Source organism: Lucilia sericata, unplaced genomic scaffold, assembly GCF_015586225.1.
Source record: "Lucilia sericata isolate MDLA Ls3-8-SP2 unplaced genomic scaffold, ASM1558622v1 Contig000066F_arrow, whole genome shotgun sequence".
Taxonomy (NCBI): Eukaryota; Metazoa; Arthropoda; class Insecta; order Diptera; family Calliphoridae; genus Lucilia; species Lucilia sericata.
Genome location: NW_023994100.1, coordinates 749,016 through 767,437, shown reverse-complemented (window position 1 = coordinate 767,437; position 18,422 = coordinate 749,016). Strand labels below are relative to the sequence as shown.

Sequence of the window (18,422 nt, the reverse complement as noted above, 5' to 3'; positions counted from 1 at the left end):
TTAATACTAATATATTTTAGAAGAAGAAGAAGCTAAACGACAAGCACAAAAAGAACGAGATGATGAAAAGGATGAGTTAGAAAGTGTTACAGGTGGAAAATCATCAGTAAAACTCAAAGCTTCAGAAATTTATTCGGATGATTCGGGAAGTAGTGACTGGGAAGATGATGAAAAGCCGTCTACAAAACGAACCCCATCAAATAGCAGTAAATATTCTAGTGAATCAGAGGATGAAGAATCAGAGGAGCATCAAACTAGATTTATTAACACTAGAGATGAATTAAACAAGATACGTTTATCGCGATTTAAAATGGAGAGGTTTATAAATTTGCCAATTTTTGAACGAACTGTACTCAATTGCTTTGTTCGTATTAGTATTGGAAACAATGGACAAAAACCTGTATATCGTGTTGCAGAAATTGTAGGTGTGGTTGAAACTGCTAAAATATATAACTTGGGTAAAACCCGTACCAATAAGGGTTTACGTTTGAAACATGGGAACCAGGAGCGTGTATTTCGACTTGAATTCATTTCAAATCAAGAATTTACGGAGAGCGAGTTTTCCAAATGGCGTGAAATTTGCGTACAACAAAATGTTCAAATGCCTTCATCAAGTCTTATTGAGAAAAAATTAGCTGATATTAAAGAAGCTTTGAATTATGAATTTAAAGATGAAGATGTGGATAAGATAATAGAGGAAAAAAATAGATTTCGGAACAGACCAACAAACTATGCAATGAAAAAAACTTGTTTAATGAAAGAAAGAGATGCTGCGATGTTACGTGGTGACTATGAAGTTTCACAAGATTTAAGTCAGCAAATAGAAGAACTTGAGAGTCGAGCATCAGAATTAGATAAACGAAGATCGAGCAGTATAAGTTTAATTTCTTATATAAATGATCGCAACAGAAAACGTAATGTAGAGGATGCCGAAAAAGCTATTTTAGAGGAAGCACGAGCTAATAAAGGATTACGGATATCAGATCCCTTTACGAGACGAATCACACAACCACGTATGGGTTTTAAACAACCAAATGATAAAAAGGACATTGAAGAAGTAAATGAAAAGACATCATCTGAATCATTAGATATTCATAAGTTTGAACAAATGGAGAAAATAAATAAAAATGGTGACAACAAAAATTATAATCTATACTCACTGCATGACTTCGATATAGATTTAGACGTAACAGTTCCAGGTATGTTGTGTTGTTATTAAAATATAATGTTTTACTCAAAAAATGTAATTAATTATGTCGACTAATTAATTGATTTCATTAACATTTATAATAAACGTATTCACGTCACAATTTTTCTTATGCAAAATTGCGAAAATGCAAAATTTTAATCTAGTTGACGTGAGCATCCTTTTTTGCAACAATATTCACATTTGAATAACAATTACCAAAAACACTACCCATTTTGAGTTGAAAAAATAAAAAAAATATTTTAGACAATTATTATGAATTTCGTAATAAATATGCATCCAAACAATTTAGTGTACACCATAAATTAGGATGTGTCAATCCTCCTCCGAATTTAGATAATGATATTGGCGACACACAGTGTTCGATTTTCTAATTTAGCTGGCCAAAACCCCAGAAATGAACTTAAAACATGTAAGAGTGCTATATTCGGCTGTGCTGAATCTTATATATCCTTCACCCTTCATAGTGTATTTAAAATATATTTATTTTATAAAATTTATATTTATTTTAATTTTCCGACTATATCATTATTATATCAATAGCAAAACAAAAGAAACAACAACGAATAACGAAATAAAACACACAAAAAAAGGTTTCCTTAGACCTGGTTCACACTGGGAAACTTTTGTTCAGAAACATTTGATTTTGTGTGTGAGAGAAAGAGATGGTTGATATTTCTAGACTAAATATAAAAAAAAACATGAACCAATTTTCAAGAAATTTGGCAACAGACAGTATATTTTTAGAATCAACTTTTTGATCTGGATTTTATGCTTTTTTATGCTCTTGTGATTTTAATAAAATGCAATGACCTTTTTCCGTCCATTTTTTGTTACATTTATAATGCTCATGATATATACTTCTTAGGGCCAATCTTTAGGTGAAAGATTAGCGATTAAATTAAAATTAATCCTCGAAAGATGTTTTTGAGTACTCAATTAGTTAATTTTGTTTGCAAAAGTGTAAACAGCTGATGCAAAAAAATTAATAAAATTTTTATAAATATAAACATTAAATTGTTCTATTTATTGATTAGTATAAATTATGGAGACTTCAAAATACATTTCTTTGTTTTTAATTTAAGTTTTCATTAATTTTCATATTAAATTTACAATTGTCTTCTTCTTTTTATAAAATATGCATTGTTTTGATAACAAACAGTGAAGTTTTCTGTTGTTTTGTATGGCAACACTGCGAAGTTTAATCTTGTACTCAAAAACATCAAAGGGGATTAACATAAGATTAAATTTATTTTTAGATTAACTAATCTGATTATTAATTGGCATTTGATTACCATCTCAAAAACCCGCTCTTATATTATATGAGAATTATTATTTAGGTAGTTAAAATTTTAATCAAAAATTTATTTTTATTTGAAAACTCTAAAATGTTTGTAGGTCCTTAACTTACTTTACGATTAGGTAAAATAAAAATTTGTAATCAATTTAATTTATTATCAAAAATCAATTTTCATCTAAAGCGTAAAATCAGTTGTAGATTCGTATATCCCATCACCTATATTTTCCACCGGAAAACTATTCTTATTTCAAAACCTGTAATCCGCTGTATATTCTTAAAAACTATTTTAAAACAGAATCGGATGTAGTTTACTACGGTCGAGAAATAGCATATGAAAATTTTTTATCAAAGTTATATTGTTGTTGATCCGTATATATTACTCCCATCACTTATATTTTTCACCGGAAAACTATTTTTATTTCAAAACCTGTAATCTGCTGTATATCCTCTGAAAATAACAATTTTAAAAGAGAATCGGATGTAGTTTCCTACGATCGAGAAAACTATAAACTATATTAGATCTTGAATGAATGTCTACGATGCCACTTTTGTATGCAGAATAAAAACTACTGAACAAAAACCGCTCCTAATATAGGGTTAATAATATATTCATATTAAATTTTTCACAAAAATTCGAATTTTAAACTTAAATCTACAAATCCATCTAGAAAATCATTCATATCTCCCCTTAAAATTTCTAGTTATATAACTCTTTAAAAATTTATTTTAAATAACTCTCAATTCGAGAAAACAATAAAGATCCGTTAGGTTAGGTTGATAGGAGGATGTATACTACATCAAATCCTAAAAAATACACCTACATCGGGCCTGTGTTTGCTCCTTAAAGATCCGTAATCATTCATATTTTCCATACAAATTGAGTTTTATATGAAAAATATAAAATTTTAATTTATTATTAAATCGATATAACAATAAAAATCTGCAATAAGTTAAATAAACCATCAAAAAAATATCTTGATATAAATTCGGTTGCCATTTTTTAAATGCAGCTCAAATCTAAAAAACCATGATATGTATTTGACTACTCATTAGAGTGTCTTGAAAGACAGCACTTTTGCTAATCTCAAACGATGCATATAAAGCATTTTTCATATAAAAAATGGATGAATTAATCTTTCAATATCTTTTTATACCTTTAGAAAATTATCCGCCAAAAATTCTGCACGTGCTTTTCAAATTAAATAATGATTTTGAATAATTCCAGCACACATTTTCCGAATTCCGAAATTTTTTAATTAAAGGATGATGCCTAACAAACAAACTCTTTCGTTTAAAAAGTTTTATATTTTTGTTTGATATTATATTTCTATATTTTATGAAATAATGTTTTGAATTAGCCATTTTTATTCAATATCAGTTGACCAATGTAAGAAAGATCTTCATTAAAAATTATTCTTAATTTTAAATAAACTCTTTGTGTTTGCTGGGTTGAGTCAATATTGACACTTGAAAGTTATATTAAAAAAATAAAAACGATTAAAAATTTTTTTTCTGAAAATGTTTTCAATCATTTTATAGGAAAAACATAACTTTTAGCATTGTTTATTGCAGCAGCAGGGGCAATTTTGCCAAAGGAATTGTGCTAATGCTAAAATTAACGCTTGATATGAACGATTATTGTTAATTTCAAAGCAGCCCAAATGCAGTCAAAATACACCCTACACCACACTAATGGGAACGGCATTTTGTTTATGTTTTAATGTTTGTAACACCTGCGTCGATGTAATGATGTAATCCGTCCATAAATTAGCCTATTGAACTTTTTTGTAAGCGGTACATGCTATACAAGAATAGGGTATTTATAAAATTCGACTCAACAAATTTTATATATACGAAATTTTGACTATATATTGTTATAATGAGTAGTACATTCATTAATTAAGCAAACATCAATCTCTTAAATATAACTTCTACATTAAAAAATACTAAGTAACTTATTGCTACTTACTCGCAATGTGGTAGGGTATGATGTATTCGGATACATTTTGTACTTTCATATTTATGTTATTTTATGTAAATAAAAATAAAAGTACTCATACAATTGTACTAAATTCACACAGAACCTGTACACGGATTTAATAAGTGATGTCTAAATCCATCCAAAACTTTAGTCTGGATGCATAAGCTAATAAAAAAAATAATATTTGTAAACATACTTTTTTATAAATGGATGTATTTTTGAGAAACAATGACGACGTGTTTTGTTTTCTCTGTCAAGATCAAGGATTCTTCATATATTCCTAGGACGTAATTTTTTTCTTTTTAAAGGAATCTTTTGTAAAACTATTATTCCACCAATTTTGCAATCATAATATACTAACCCCCTTATTCACAAACAAAATTTTTATTTTATAAACAGTTTATAAAGTAGATTTTGTATGGAAAATTTGTTTTATAAACCTTTTATAAAATAAAAATGTTGTTTGTGAATAAGGGGAAAAAACTACACCATAGTTATTAAATAAAAGAAAAACATTATAAAACAAGTTAGAAAGTATAGTCGGGCGTGACCGACCATATGATACCCACCACCAGTTATGAATATTAAATGTGATTTATTCCGATACATTTAAGCAATTTATGGATGAAAAACTAATTTTCTGAAACAGGCTTTATATGGGGCCTACGGGCAATTATGGACCAAGCCCGATAAAGTTTTGTGAATATATTTATATAATATTTATTTGTGCTGAATTTCATCGCGATATTTGTGTTTAAAAGTTAATTTTGGACATTCAAGTAATTTTGGGAAGGGGACTTTGTATGGGAGCTAGGGTCAAATGAGGCCCGATCTTTATGAAATTTGGCAAGTTCATCAAGGCTTGTATAAAACTTAGTTGTGCCGCTTTTTATCAATATACAGGTATATTTAACATAATTATGAGCTCAGAAGCCCTTTTCGGGGGGTTCTGTTCTATGGGGACTAGGTAAAATAATGGACCGATTTTAACCATTTTCAATAGGCTTCGTCCTTGGCTCAAAAATTTCATCCAATTATCTTATCGACTCAGAAAACGATTCTAAGACGATTGGTGGTGTAGGGTATACAAAACATAATAAATCATAAAAAATCATACGAATCATAAAAATCTTTAAAAAGGTATGGGGAATTTGTGTCAATTGACCCAACTTTAAAAATCGATGTGCTCCGATTTGGATGACACAAATTTTCAGCTCTATCTAAGTAATAACAAAGCTCCTTAAGGCAATGGTCGAAGCTTTCTTTTGAGAAAAAAAATTACAATAAAAGCATCCATTTAAAAAAAAATAGGGGAAAATTAAGTTCCATATATTGAAAAAAATATTATTCTTGAGTTAAAACTCGCATCCCATTATAAGACTATAAAGCTCTTCAAGGAAATTGTATAAGTTTTCTTTTAAGCAAAAAAGGTCCCATTTTGAAAAAAAAGCAATTTAAAAAAATTATTATTGAAATGTTTTTTTCAAAAATTAAAAAAAAAACTAGAAGGAGTCCTATATTCGGCTATGCCGAATCTTATATACCCTTCACCATGATGTGTTAAATAGAATAGCCAGTACAAAAAATTATTACAAAAAATACCAGTTGTAGAACGATAGGTTTTTTTATAGGTTTTCACCTAATCAAGGGCTCTACATGCTTAATTTCATGTTTCTATGTTCAATCTAAATATATATATATTAGTTTTGATATGCTTAATACATCCTCCAAATTTCGTTCAATTCAGACTTCAAAAATGTCCTTTTTCAAATAATCTAAAAAAAGCAAAAAAAAAAAAAAACACTAAAATGTTCTTATCAAATCACTTATAAAGAGATAGATTTGGTCAATAAATCTTCAAGGATTCGTGTCCTTCCCATATATCCTGAAATTAGATATTGCCATAACTGGGAGAAAAAAACTCATATCCTAATGAAATTTTGTACAGACTTTAGTTTTGATATGCTTAATACAACCTCCAAAGCAAAAAAAACTAAAATTTTTTATCGAATCACTTATAAAGAGATAGATGAGTAATTAAACACATTAAATTTTTTGTTCCCCACCTAATATGTATATATCCTTAGTGAGGATTCCTTTTCAACCTTCAAGGATATCCTTTTCGTTTGATCTGATCTGATGCTCATAACAAATAAAAAGTATTTATTTGTACTTGTAATGGCTTCCTAATAGAACTTTTTATATTTTGTTTAAAAAATTATCATCTAAAAAAATTTCAACATAATTGTCAACTATTACAAAGTTCCATGTATCCACTAGGGTGATCGACTCGATTTTTCAACCGGTTTTTTCTGCTTTACCAGTGTCGGTTTTTTCTTAATGTTGATTTTTCGAATATCGAACAACCCGGTTTTTTCACTTTTTAAAAACCGGTTTCGAATACTTTTATTTGCTTTGTATTCAAAGATTATTTAAATGAACATTTTAAGGAAATAATAATACAGCCCGTCTAAATTTTAAAAATATTCGAGTCGAGGAACTAGCGCATATTTTTCTACAGCTCCTTTGGTTAAAACTTTTTGATTTTCCTAACTAATTAAAAAAATTATTTGTAAAATTGATAACTGTTTGATAAAATTTTATCAATCTTAAGATTATATTCCAATTACAATAATTAATTTATTGAAATTTTATGGAAGTGTTGGAATGCCTATGCAAATTTCCTAAACCGGGCTTTTAAAATAAGCTAGGATTACATAGTACCTTATGTTTAACAGAAGTGTCCCACTTTTTTCCTAATTTTTTTATATTAAAGAAATAATGTAAATCAGACGACAAGATCTAAAGTTATAATCTTTTAAACTGTTAAAAATCATTTCGGGCCATGTTTTATTAATCAAATTTAAACATAAACATTAAGTTTTTCAAATTAAAATATTTTTTTTATTTATAATGAAAAACCGGTTAACCGGTTTTTTCTGAATTTGAAAAATATCAACCGTTTTTTTTTTAATGTCAACTATTCGAACTATTCGAAAACCGGTTTTTGGAAAATGTCGAATAATCGATCACCCTAGTATCCACCCAGTATCTCTATTAAGTTTTAAACCTACTTTTTCCTGTATATTGCTCAATTGTTGTTCATTTCTAAAAGTGTAAATTTTAGTTTTTCCTACTATGTATCCACTAGTATTATTCATATCAAATTTCCTACAAATTGATCAATATTATGTAAGACATTATATGTATTACTTTTCTTAAACTGCAGCCGCTTACGAAAAATATCCCAAAAATATAATGATGTCGACAGAAAAAATTGTATATAAAACCCGTAAAAGCACTCAGAAGCAGTTGAAGTTTATATATGTTAAAATACATACTTATAGCAATAAAATATCAAAAAATTTCGAAAGTGATATCGGGTGAATTTTTTTAATTCACTACAGAAGTTGACATTTGCATCGAAATCGTCGTTATACTTAGGAGGTATCCTTTATCTAACGGTATTTCGAGAAAGATCAGTATTTTTAATCCAAAACAGTGTTACAATTATCGTTATATATATACCTTTCAATTGTATTACAAATATATCAGCCATTACTAAAACAGATTTTAATTTAAATAACGACAAGCAAATGTCAAATTTTGGGTTTTTCTCTTAAATATATTATCTTGCATGCAAACCTTAACTTTGAGCTACAATAACTAAAAAACAACACAAAATTTTTAAATAATATTTTGCATTTGAACTAATAAGAATGTTTTCTATACAAAAAGTAAAAAAAATAATAAAATTTCCTACATCGACTTTAACCATATTTGGCCACACTCGTGACAGTGTGTGCCATGCCCACTTCTTCAAAAGTCGAATATCTCGGAACATGGTACAACTAGAGTCCTCAAATTTTTTATGGACAATTTTGACATCCATATCATTATTTGATTATTTTATAGACAGCTAAACGGCTGGACCGATTTTTCTGAAATTTTCATAGTGTCTTCCTGCATGTCTGGAAGGAACTATAGGCTACATTTTACTTCAAAATTTCAAGTGGGCGACTTGCCACGCCCACATTCAAAATAAGTATTAAAAGTCGCATATCTCAGAAACTGCAAGAGATGGAGTCCTCAAATTTTGTATGGACAACTTTGACATCCATAAGAATATTTTTGGATAAAATGGGCGGAATGACTGTAGTTGGCTTGGCACCTTCCATATGAAGAAAATCTTAAATTAGTATATTTGAGAAAATGTAACAGATAGAGTCCTCATATTTTGTCGGAACCACTTTAGTGTCAATATGATTATTTAAGGAAATGTTGCAAGAACAACATTAACATCCATGTGAACATTTCAGTAATAAGTTGGTGTTGTCGTTTGTCTGGGAAACTAATCGACCTAATTTCTTAAAATTTTGCCCGAAGAAATTTAACATTTATTTGGACATTTTGGGGAAAATGGACGGACTTTCATTAGGGGGGGTTTGGAACCTCACATATGCATTTAATAGAAAAAACCTATGTCTGGGAAACTATTAGAGTAAAAATCCTTTGACATCAATGTAAAAATTTGGGTAAAATTGGCGGACTAGAAAATTAGAAATGTTTTTTTATATACATTGATGTTAGTGTAACAAAGCACACTGGGTATAGCTAGTCTATATATATAAAAATGAATGTGTGTTTGTTTGGACGTTATAGGCAGCTAAACGGCTCGACCGATGAAATTTCTGAAATTTTCACAGTGTCTTCCTGTATCTCTGGAAGGAACTAAAGGCTACTTTTTACTTCAAAATTTCAAGTGGGCGACGACACGGCCACATTCAAAATAAGTATTAAAAGTCGCATATCTCATAAACTGCAGGAGTTGGAGTCCTCAAATTTTGTATGGACAACTTTGAAATCCATAAGAATATTTTTTGATAAAATAGGCGGAATTGCTATAGTGGGCGTGACACCTTTCATATGAAGAAAACCTTAAATCAGTATATCTGAGAAAATATAACAGGTAGAGTCAAAACTGTTTATCTGGGAAACTAATAGAGCTAGCTTCTTAAAATTTTGCACGAAGAACTTTAATATTCATCTGAACATTTTGGGGAAAATAGGCGGACTTTTATCAGTGGGGCTTGGAACCCCCCCATATGAAATAGAAAAATTCGTGTATTTGAAAAACTATTAGAGCTAAAATCCTAAAATTTTGCAAGAACAACTTGTAACATTCATGTAAATAAATTGGCGTTGTCGTTTGTCTGGGAAACTAATAGACCTAAAATCTTCATATTTTGCACGAAGAAATTTAACATTTATTTGAACACTTTGGGGAAAATGGGCGGACTTCATTAGTCCGCAATAATTTGCGTGGCATCCCCAAAATGTAAAAAATGTATATCTGAAAAACTATTATAGTTAGAATCTTCAAAATCGTGTTTTTATATACATTGATTTTAGGGTAGCTAAGCACACTGGGTATAGCTAGTATTATAAAAAATTCAAAAAGTAACTTTTGAAGAACGCAAAAGTACCTAAAAATTCCCTTTTATAGGCTATCACTTACTCCGGACTCTACATACTTAATTTTATGTTTCTAGGTTCAATATTATAGAAAATTCAAAAAGTTCATTTTGGAGAACGAGAAAGTAGCAAAATATCCCTTTTTATAGGTTCTCACCTAATCCATACCCTACATAATTAATTTCATGTTTCTAGGTTCAATATTATTGAAAAGTCAAAAAGTACCTTCTGAAGAACGCAAAAGTACCAAAAAATCCCCTTTTATAGGTTTTCATTTATTCCGGTCCTACATATTTAATTTTATGTCTATAGGATCAATATTATAGAAAATTCAAAAGTACCTTTTGAAGAACGAAAAAGTACAAAAAATCACCTTTTATAGGTTCTCACCTAATCCAGGCCCTACCCACTTAATTTCATGTTTCTAGGTTCAATATTATAGAAAATTCAAAAAGTTTTTTTTGAGGAACGTAAAAGTACCAAAAAGTCCCCTTTTATAGATTCTCAACTAATCCACGCCCTATATACCTAATTTTATGTCTCTTGGTTTAATATTATAGAAAATTCAAGAACGAACAAGTAAGAGTGTTATATTCGGCTATGCCGAATCTTATATACCCACCATCAAACCTCGTTTGACTCGAATGAAACTTACTTATGTCGAATTTCATCGCGACACTCGTATTTTTAAACCATTAATGAGCGTTGCAGTAATTTTCTGAAGGGGACCTTATATGGGGGGTAGGGTCAATCATGGACCGATCCTCATAAAATTTTTTAGATAGTTTTTTACTAGTATGAAACTTACTTATGTCGAATTTCATCTATATACTAGTATTTTTAAGGCAGTAATGAGTGTTAAAGTCATTTTCTGAAGGGGACCTTATATGGGGGGTAGGGTCAATTATGGACCGATCCTCATAAAATTTTGCATAGTAATTTTGGATCATAAGAAACTTACTTATGTCGAATTTCATAGCTATATTCGTATTTTTAAACAAGTTATGGCTATTAATGCAACTTTTGGAGGGGCCACTTGTATGGAGGCTATCCGAAAACGTGGACCGATATTGCCCATTTTCAATACCAAACAAACCTTACCTATATGAAATATTTATGTGAAATTTCTACCCTCTAGCTCTTTCCATTCGGACTCTATCGTGCTTTCAACAGACGGACAGACATGGCTAGATCGTCTTAGAATTTAATGAGGACCCAGAATATATATACTTTTGTGGGTTTATGACCAATATTTCGATGTGTTACAAACGGAATGACAAAATCAATATACCCCCCCATCTTTTTTGATGGTGGGTATAAAAAGTACCAAAAAATCACCTTTTATGGGTTTTCACTAATCTCGGGCCCTTAATGCTTAATTTCATATTATTAGCTTCAATATTTTAGAAAATTCAAAAAGTACCTTTTAAAGAACGAAAAAGTACCAAAATATACCCTTTTATAGGTTCTCACCTAATCCAGGGTCAATATTATAGGAAGTTCAAAAAGTACCTTTTGTAGAACGAAAAAGTACCAAAAAAATCGAACCTAATCCGGGCTCCACATACTAAATTTCATGTTTATAGACAATAACATCATACTGCTTCGTTCGTAACGTGATGTCATGCTAAGCTTTGTTTTTATAAACAATAAAAAATTTACCGTATGATTATGTGTTTGTTGTTGTAGTTTACAGTTTCTGTCTGAGCATGAATAAAAAATCTAAATTTTTTATGAAATTTTCAGAGGTTGTCTTGGATTTTTGCTATATCTCCGGTATTTATGGACCGATTTTGCTGATTTTAAATAGTGATCTCCTCGAAAGCATGTCTAACAGAATTGTTGAAGATTCGGATCTCGCCGATATCTGGGGTCCTCTAAAAATTGATTTCAACAAACACACAGACGGACAGACGGATATAGCTTAATCAACTCCGCTACCTATAAGGATCCAGAATATATATACTTTATGCGGCCGGAAAATTATATTATAGAAATTATAAACGGAATGACAAACTTATATATACCCTTCTCACGAAGGTGAAGGGTATAAAACTGGAAAGAATAAAGAAATAGCTATCTGAACTCCTTTCGACAATTTTTGCTATGACCAATAGATTAAAAGTTACACTCGATTTTTTGAGTTGGGCCACATGAAATTCCTCATATATTATTTGTAGAAATTGCGATTTGATCGCTGTCAAAACTAAATTAGGAAATATTTTATCAAAACGTCAAAATTAAGGATTAATTTTAAGCAAGATTTTTTATTGTTTCCTAATAGATACTCATGCTGTATTAAAAATATGAAACTAAGAAAAAAATGTTGAAAAATGGCTTCCTTAATCGATTTCGATTAATCGTGTAGTCTAACAAAAAAACTAAAAATTATGACACAAAATCCCTATTTTCTTAATAAAATTAGACTTCTTACAGTAAAAAGATCTATCATCATTCCTTTATCTTTGATTTAGTAATTACTGTGTCAAGATTTGCTTGTAAACCAAGATTTATTAAGAATTATAAGAAAAAAATGCACCATAAGGCCCGATGTCGGATATGAATAACTTCTAAAAGTTAATATTTTCAAGTGAAAATAAGTTAAACTTGTATTGTCTAGGGCGTATTGTGCGAATTGAACCAAAACGCCGCTAAAAATACAAATTACATTTCGGTTGGGAAATTGTGGTAAACATGTTTTTTATACAAATTACAGATTTCAATCGGATTTTTTTCACCCAAAATTAGATTTGGAACATTCTTTGATTTATTAGAAGATTGTTAAAATTTATTAGAAGATTGTTTAGCGACTCGAGATATAATTTCTGTCCAAAAATGGGTATTTGATTAGGGTTTGGCTTGATTTTTCATATTGATTTTACAGAGATTTTAATTTTCTTGCTTAACCAGGCGGAATTTTCAGACACATCCAATCAAAATCATTCTTACAATCTTCGCTGAAAAGATCTATAAACAAAAAAATATACTTTTTTTAGAAAATGGCGTTTATAATATTGTAAAAGATTTAAGCTGTTTAAATCTTGGGGTTTTTCTATTTAAGACATGAGAAAACTTACATATTTCTTCAAATGTTTGATCAATTAAAAAAATATTAATATAAAAGTAGCTGGAGGGGGGTATTTAAGATTCGGCTCAGCCGAATATTGCACTCTTACTTGTTTTTCTCTAGAATTGCTAATAGTGCTAAAAATACTACACATTTATATTATTATTTTATTTAAGATAGTATCAAACTATTGCGCTAACTTTTTCCTTAAAACACTGCTTACTTTTAAAAGTTAAAAAAACATTGTCTATCACTGTATAATAATAAATATATATGATACTCCTTTTTTGCTCTTTCACCACAAGACCACTATACCGATTTACATAAGGATCGGCATGTCCGGTAGGTTAGTGTTCTAGTCTGGTAGACTGGAGGTGGTTTCCACCTGAGGCACTGGTTAAGGAGCGCACAACAGGTCCGATAGAGGCCTAGGTGTATTTCTTCGGATTTGATGTAGGATTTTTTTGATCACTTTTAGAATAACAGCTATAACACCAAATTTCTAGGCTAAATATAAAAAACACGAACAGATTTTCAAGAAATTTGGCAAGTGTATTTTTGAAATCAACTTTTTGATCTGGATTTTGATCTGGATTTTATGCTTCATGAAATTTTGCATGGCAATAGTTCTATTAGGTTAGTTTGAGGAAGAGATTGTTTAATAATCAAATCCGAATAAATAAACCTATACCACTAATTTCGTGTGATCTTAATAAAATGCAATGACTTTTTTTCCGCCCACTTTTTGTTACATTTATAATGCTCATCATGAGCATACTTCTTATAGTATATGAGAATTATTATTTAGTTAAATTTATAATCAAAATTTTATTTTTATTTGTAAATGTTTGTAGATCCTTAACTAACTTTACGATTAGGTAAAACCTGTAATCTGCTGTATATCCTCAGAAAATAACTATTTTAAAAGAGAATCGGATGTAGTTTCCTACGATCGAGAAAACTATAAACTATATTCGATCTTGAATGAATGTCTACGATGCCACATTTGTATGAGGAATAAAAACTACTGAACAGAAACCGCTTCTAAAATACATTTACATTTTTCACAAAATTACATTTTTCGGCTACGGTTCCTTATATAACTCTTAAATCTACAAATATATCTAGAAAATCATTCATATCTTCCCTTAAAATTTCTATATATAACTCTTTAAAAATGTACTTTAAATAACTCTCAATTCCAGAAAACAATAAACTCATATTTTCCATACAAATCTAGTTTTATATCAAAGTATTTAACTACTTATTAGGGCGCCCCGAAAGACAACACTTTCGCAAATCTTATATAGGCAGATCACTCAAACGATGCATAAAAAGCATTATTCATATAAAATTTGGATGAATTTCGATCTTATCATGCTTTTAGAAAATTATCCGCCAAAAATGCTGCAAAACTTTTTCTGCAGTGCATGATAAAGGCCTGTGGCGATAAGTCAAAAATGAAAACTGATCTTTATAAAACAAATGATATATCATTTGAAAGTAGACACTTTTCTGCATAAGATTTGTTCACAACAATTTTCCTAGAAGCTTTAATATGAGCTTGAGCTGAGTTAAAAGTTGATGAAAAAAAATATTTGAAATGGAGTAATAATTCCTGTTGAAGGACCTATACTTGATGGTAATAATAGGACGTTCCATTGTAAAAAATCTACTTTTTCTTTGCGAATTATAATATTATATTTCGTTGAGAATTAATTTAAGACATAGTAATGGTAACAAGTGTCAAAATGCACAGTTAATTTTTAAAACTTTAAAGGTAAAAAAGAAACACAAATGCCCATAACTATATATCCATTAAAATAGGGGATGTCTAGAATTATAATCATTTTTTAACATTTTGCGGCTTTTTACGCTTTGATTTTTTTCGAGATTGAAAATGTTTATATACACTTAGATTTTTTCAACCTGATTTATTTAATAACAGATTTAAATAAGGTTTATATGCAAAAAGTCAATATTTTTTCATTCAATTCATTTTCATCATTGTTTTATTTGGTTTTTTAAATATATTATGAGGTCTAAGCTGTAAAATAGATACAAAATTTAAATTTATGTACATAAGCATTACCCAGCAAACATTCGATTAAAGTTTCAATCAGAATAGTTAGGTATCGGAAAACTATTAAATTTGTTTATATATCCAATTGGTATACATTCATAACATATGTATATACATAGTATAAAAATGTAAGAGAATATGCCCACAGTTTGTATGTTCATTACTGGGAACTAATAAATGCTTAAAAGTACCAAACTTCAGTTAAAAATATTTCCAATATATTACTTATTTAACTTCTTATCTCAATATTCCTCAGAAAATATTCTAAACAAGATTCTAAGTAATTACCGCTATTATAGTTCATCTTTAGATTAACGATCTGTACAATATTAGATCGGTACATTTAAGGATGATAATTTCGAATTACAATATCAATGAATGCATTGTAGTACTTAGTTAAAATTTTCCTTTAATTTTGAGGTAATTTTGAGGTAATTGTTACTACATACATACATACATATATTGAGAATTTCAATTAGTAGATGTCTAAGTACTTATGATCATCAAATATTCAAAGAATTCTGTACCCTGTTAACTTGTTTTAAAATTGACCAAAAAAATTCTTTAAGTGTATTTTAATTTATTTAAACATATAACTTCTAATATTTACTATCTTTTATAATTTCAATATTTACGAAAATTTTTAAAAAATATTTTTGGTATTTTTATATTTTATATTTTTTTTTGCATAATTTTGTTCGGTGGGTTATAATAGTTTTAGTGAATAGAATAGGGCAATAGATGATACCCTCAAGGTATTCAATAACTTTCACAGACAAATTCAATTTACAATAGAGGAGGAAAACAATAGATTGCCATATTTGGACACAGTGATAATGAGAGATGGTGAAGATATGAGAATGGATTGGTATCAAAAACCGACAGCATCAGGACGCATTATCAATTTCTACTCCTGCCAGCCTAAACATGTGATATTGAATACGGCCGGTAACTTTATTAAAAGAGTCTTGACAATAAGCGACGAAAAGTTCCATAAAAACAACAAAGATAGGATAATTAGAATACTGAGAATGAACGCATTCCCAATGGACATCATTAAAAATCTACTTAAGGACAATAAAAGGAAATGCAGGAAAGATGAAGCGGAACCTGTGAGATATAAATCGATGACATATGTACCTGGAATATCGGAGAGATTGGAAAACTCAGGAATATACAATAGGGAAAGATATAGGATAGCTTCAGCGACAAACAATACACTAAGACAATTATTTTCTAATACTAAGAGTAAGATCGATAAAATGGATAATGCGAACCTTATATATAAAATAAAATGCAGAGGTGACGGTTCAGAACCATGTGAACACGTATATATAGGAACAACCAAGAATAAATTAAGGACAAGAATAGCTGGACACAGATCTGATCTAAGAGACAAGGATAAATTAAGTACACGAAAAAATGCACTCATGTCCCACTGTGCAGAGAGAGGCCACATTCCCAACTTGGACAACATTGAAATCTTACAGAGGGAAAATAGAAACAACAAACGATATATGTTGGAGATGCTTCATATTATCAATGTGAAAAGAGAAAAAAGTTCATTCTTACAAAACAGACACAGAAAACTGCGCGCAGAGTTACAGACATATAATAAATAAAATAAGATTATAATAATTAGTGCAATATTAAATGTAAAAGCATTGTGACGTGTTTTTATTTTTTGTTTATTGTTAATCATTTTGTAAGTGAAAATGTTTTGTTTGTTATTGTTCTTGAAACTGTGGTTTAATAAATGTTTTTTGTTAATAAAATAATTGTAGATTCTTGAAGATGGATGACGAAATATTGAAGAAAATAAATAAATAAATTGAAGAATTTAATAAAACTTTGACCACGAGCTCGTTTAATAATTTGATTTGGAGAAATTGAAAGGTCGAATAAAATATTAATATTTATTTTTACGTATTCAAAAACTAGAGAATACTATTTTTTCAATGGTACCAATCACTTGTACCAAAAGCCAGTGGGTGATTTATCGCCCTTTTTAATATGTCTGTGCCCCTATGTGCAAAGTACTTAAAATTTATTGCACATGGAAAAAATAAAACAAATAATTTGAAATTACCCTTAATTCCCAACCAGTGATTGATAATGCTAATTTAAGTATAATTTCTCAAAAACAAGTTTCTTAAATTTTTCTACAAACTAGTCAAAATTTCCTAATTTAAGCTCATTTTCAACTAGTAAATTTTTAAGGGACTTTTTGGGCCAGAAACTGACTTTAAGGATTAAACAAAATGCTGAAAAATATAACAATATTTTGTCGTTATAAACTTGACATCTATTTAAAAAAAGGAAAGTCATTATATGACTTGACTTAAATTAAGCATGTAGATCCCGGATTAAGGATCCATAAAAAGGGACATTTTGGTACTTTTTCGTTCTTTAAAAAGTACTTTTTGAGTTTTCTATAATATTGAATTTAGATAGACGAAATTAATCATGTATAGCCCAGAGTAGGGATATAACACATTTTGCAACATTTTTGGCATGTATATGTAATGAATATAATTTTTTTTACCTTTGGAATCAAAAACATCACACATCAACAATGCATATGTATGTGTGTGAAAAAATGTAAAAAAAACATTATTGACTATTTTCATTTTTGTCGATTAAAAGTGTAAACTCTTAATTGTACTTTATTATTGTAACAATGCGTTTTTGTTTAAATAAACACAAATTCGATAAAATCACTTATAAGTTGTCTCAAAACATTTCGAAACAGATCATACATTATTCCGATTTGTTTTTCACTCTTAACTCTATGTCTATGTTTCTATTGTATTTGTTTGCTTTTGCACTTGTATTGTCGTGTGTAGTTGATCAACTGTTTTTTAACTTCGGCCGCACCACAAACAATATTCATGAAATAAACGAGAGCCAGCAAAAAATAATTGATGTGATACTTAACAAACGACATCTTAATCACATCTAAAAATGCGATTGCATACTTTTCGCTTTTATAAACCAAACATATCCTTACAAATGAAAACGCAGTTAAAAATGAGGAAAGAGATGTAGAAAAGTCACTACAAACAACATATTCAAAGTACTTCAAATTTTGATAAAAAACCAATGAAATTTACATACGCGTTTCATTGAAAGAATGTGGTTTATTTTTGACATACAAATATCGGATTTTTACAGCTTCTAAAGATAAGATTAGATGTAGTTCAAAGTTGTCAAAAATTAACAACATCCCTACAATGACACGCTAATGTAAAATTCATAGGTTTTTCACCTGAATTTGAAGCACTTCGGGTTACTAGTTGTGATGAAAAT

The 18,422-nt window shown here is 29.2% G+C and overlaps 1 protein-coding gene across 1 annotated transcript in view; it reads left to right on the top strand.

Annotated features, from left to right (window-relative positions):
- Positions 1–18,422, top strand: part of LOC119616290 (RNA polymerase-associated protein Rtf1) — a 161,283-nt gene that overhangs the window by 107,070 nt on the left and 35,791 nt on the right. Inside the window, exon 3 of the mRNA XM_037972636.1 lies at positions 21–1,199. Coding sequence (XP_037828564.1) covers positions 21–1,199 — 1,179 coding nt within the window. The remainder of the gene's footprint in view (positions 1–20; positions 1,200–18,422) is intronic.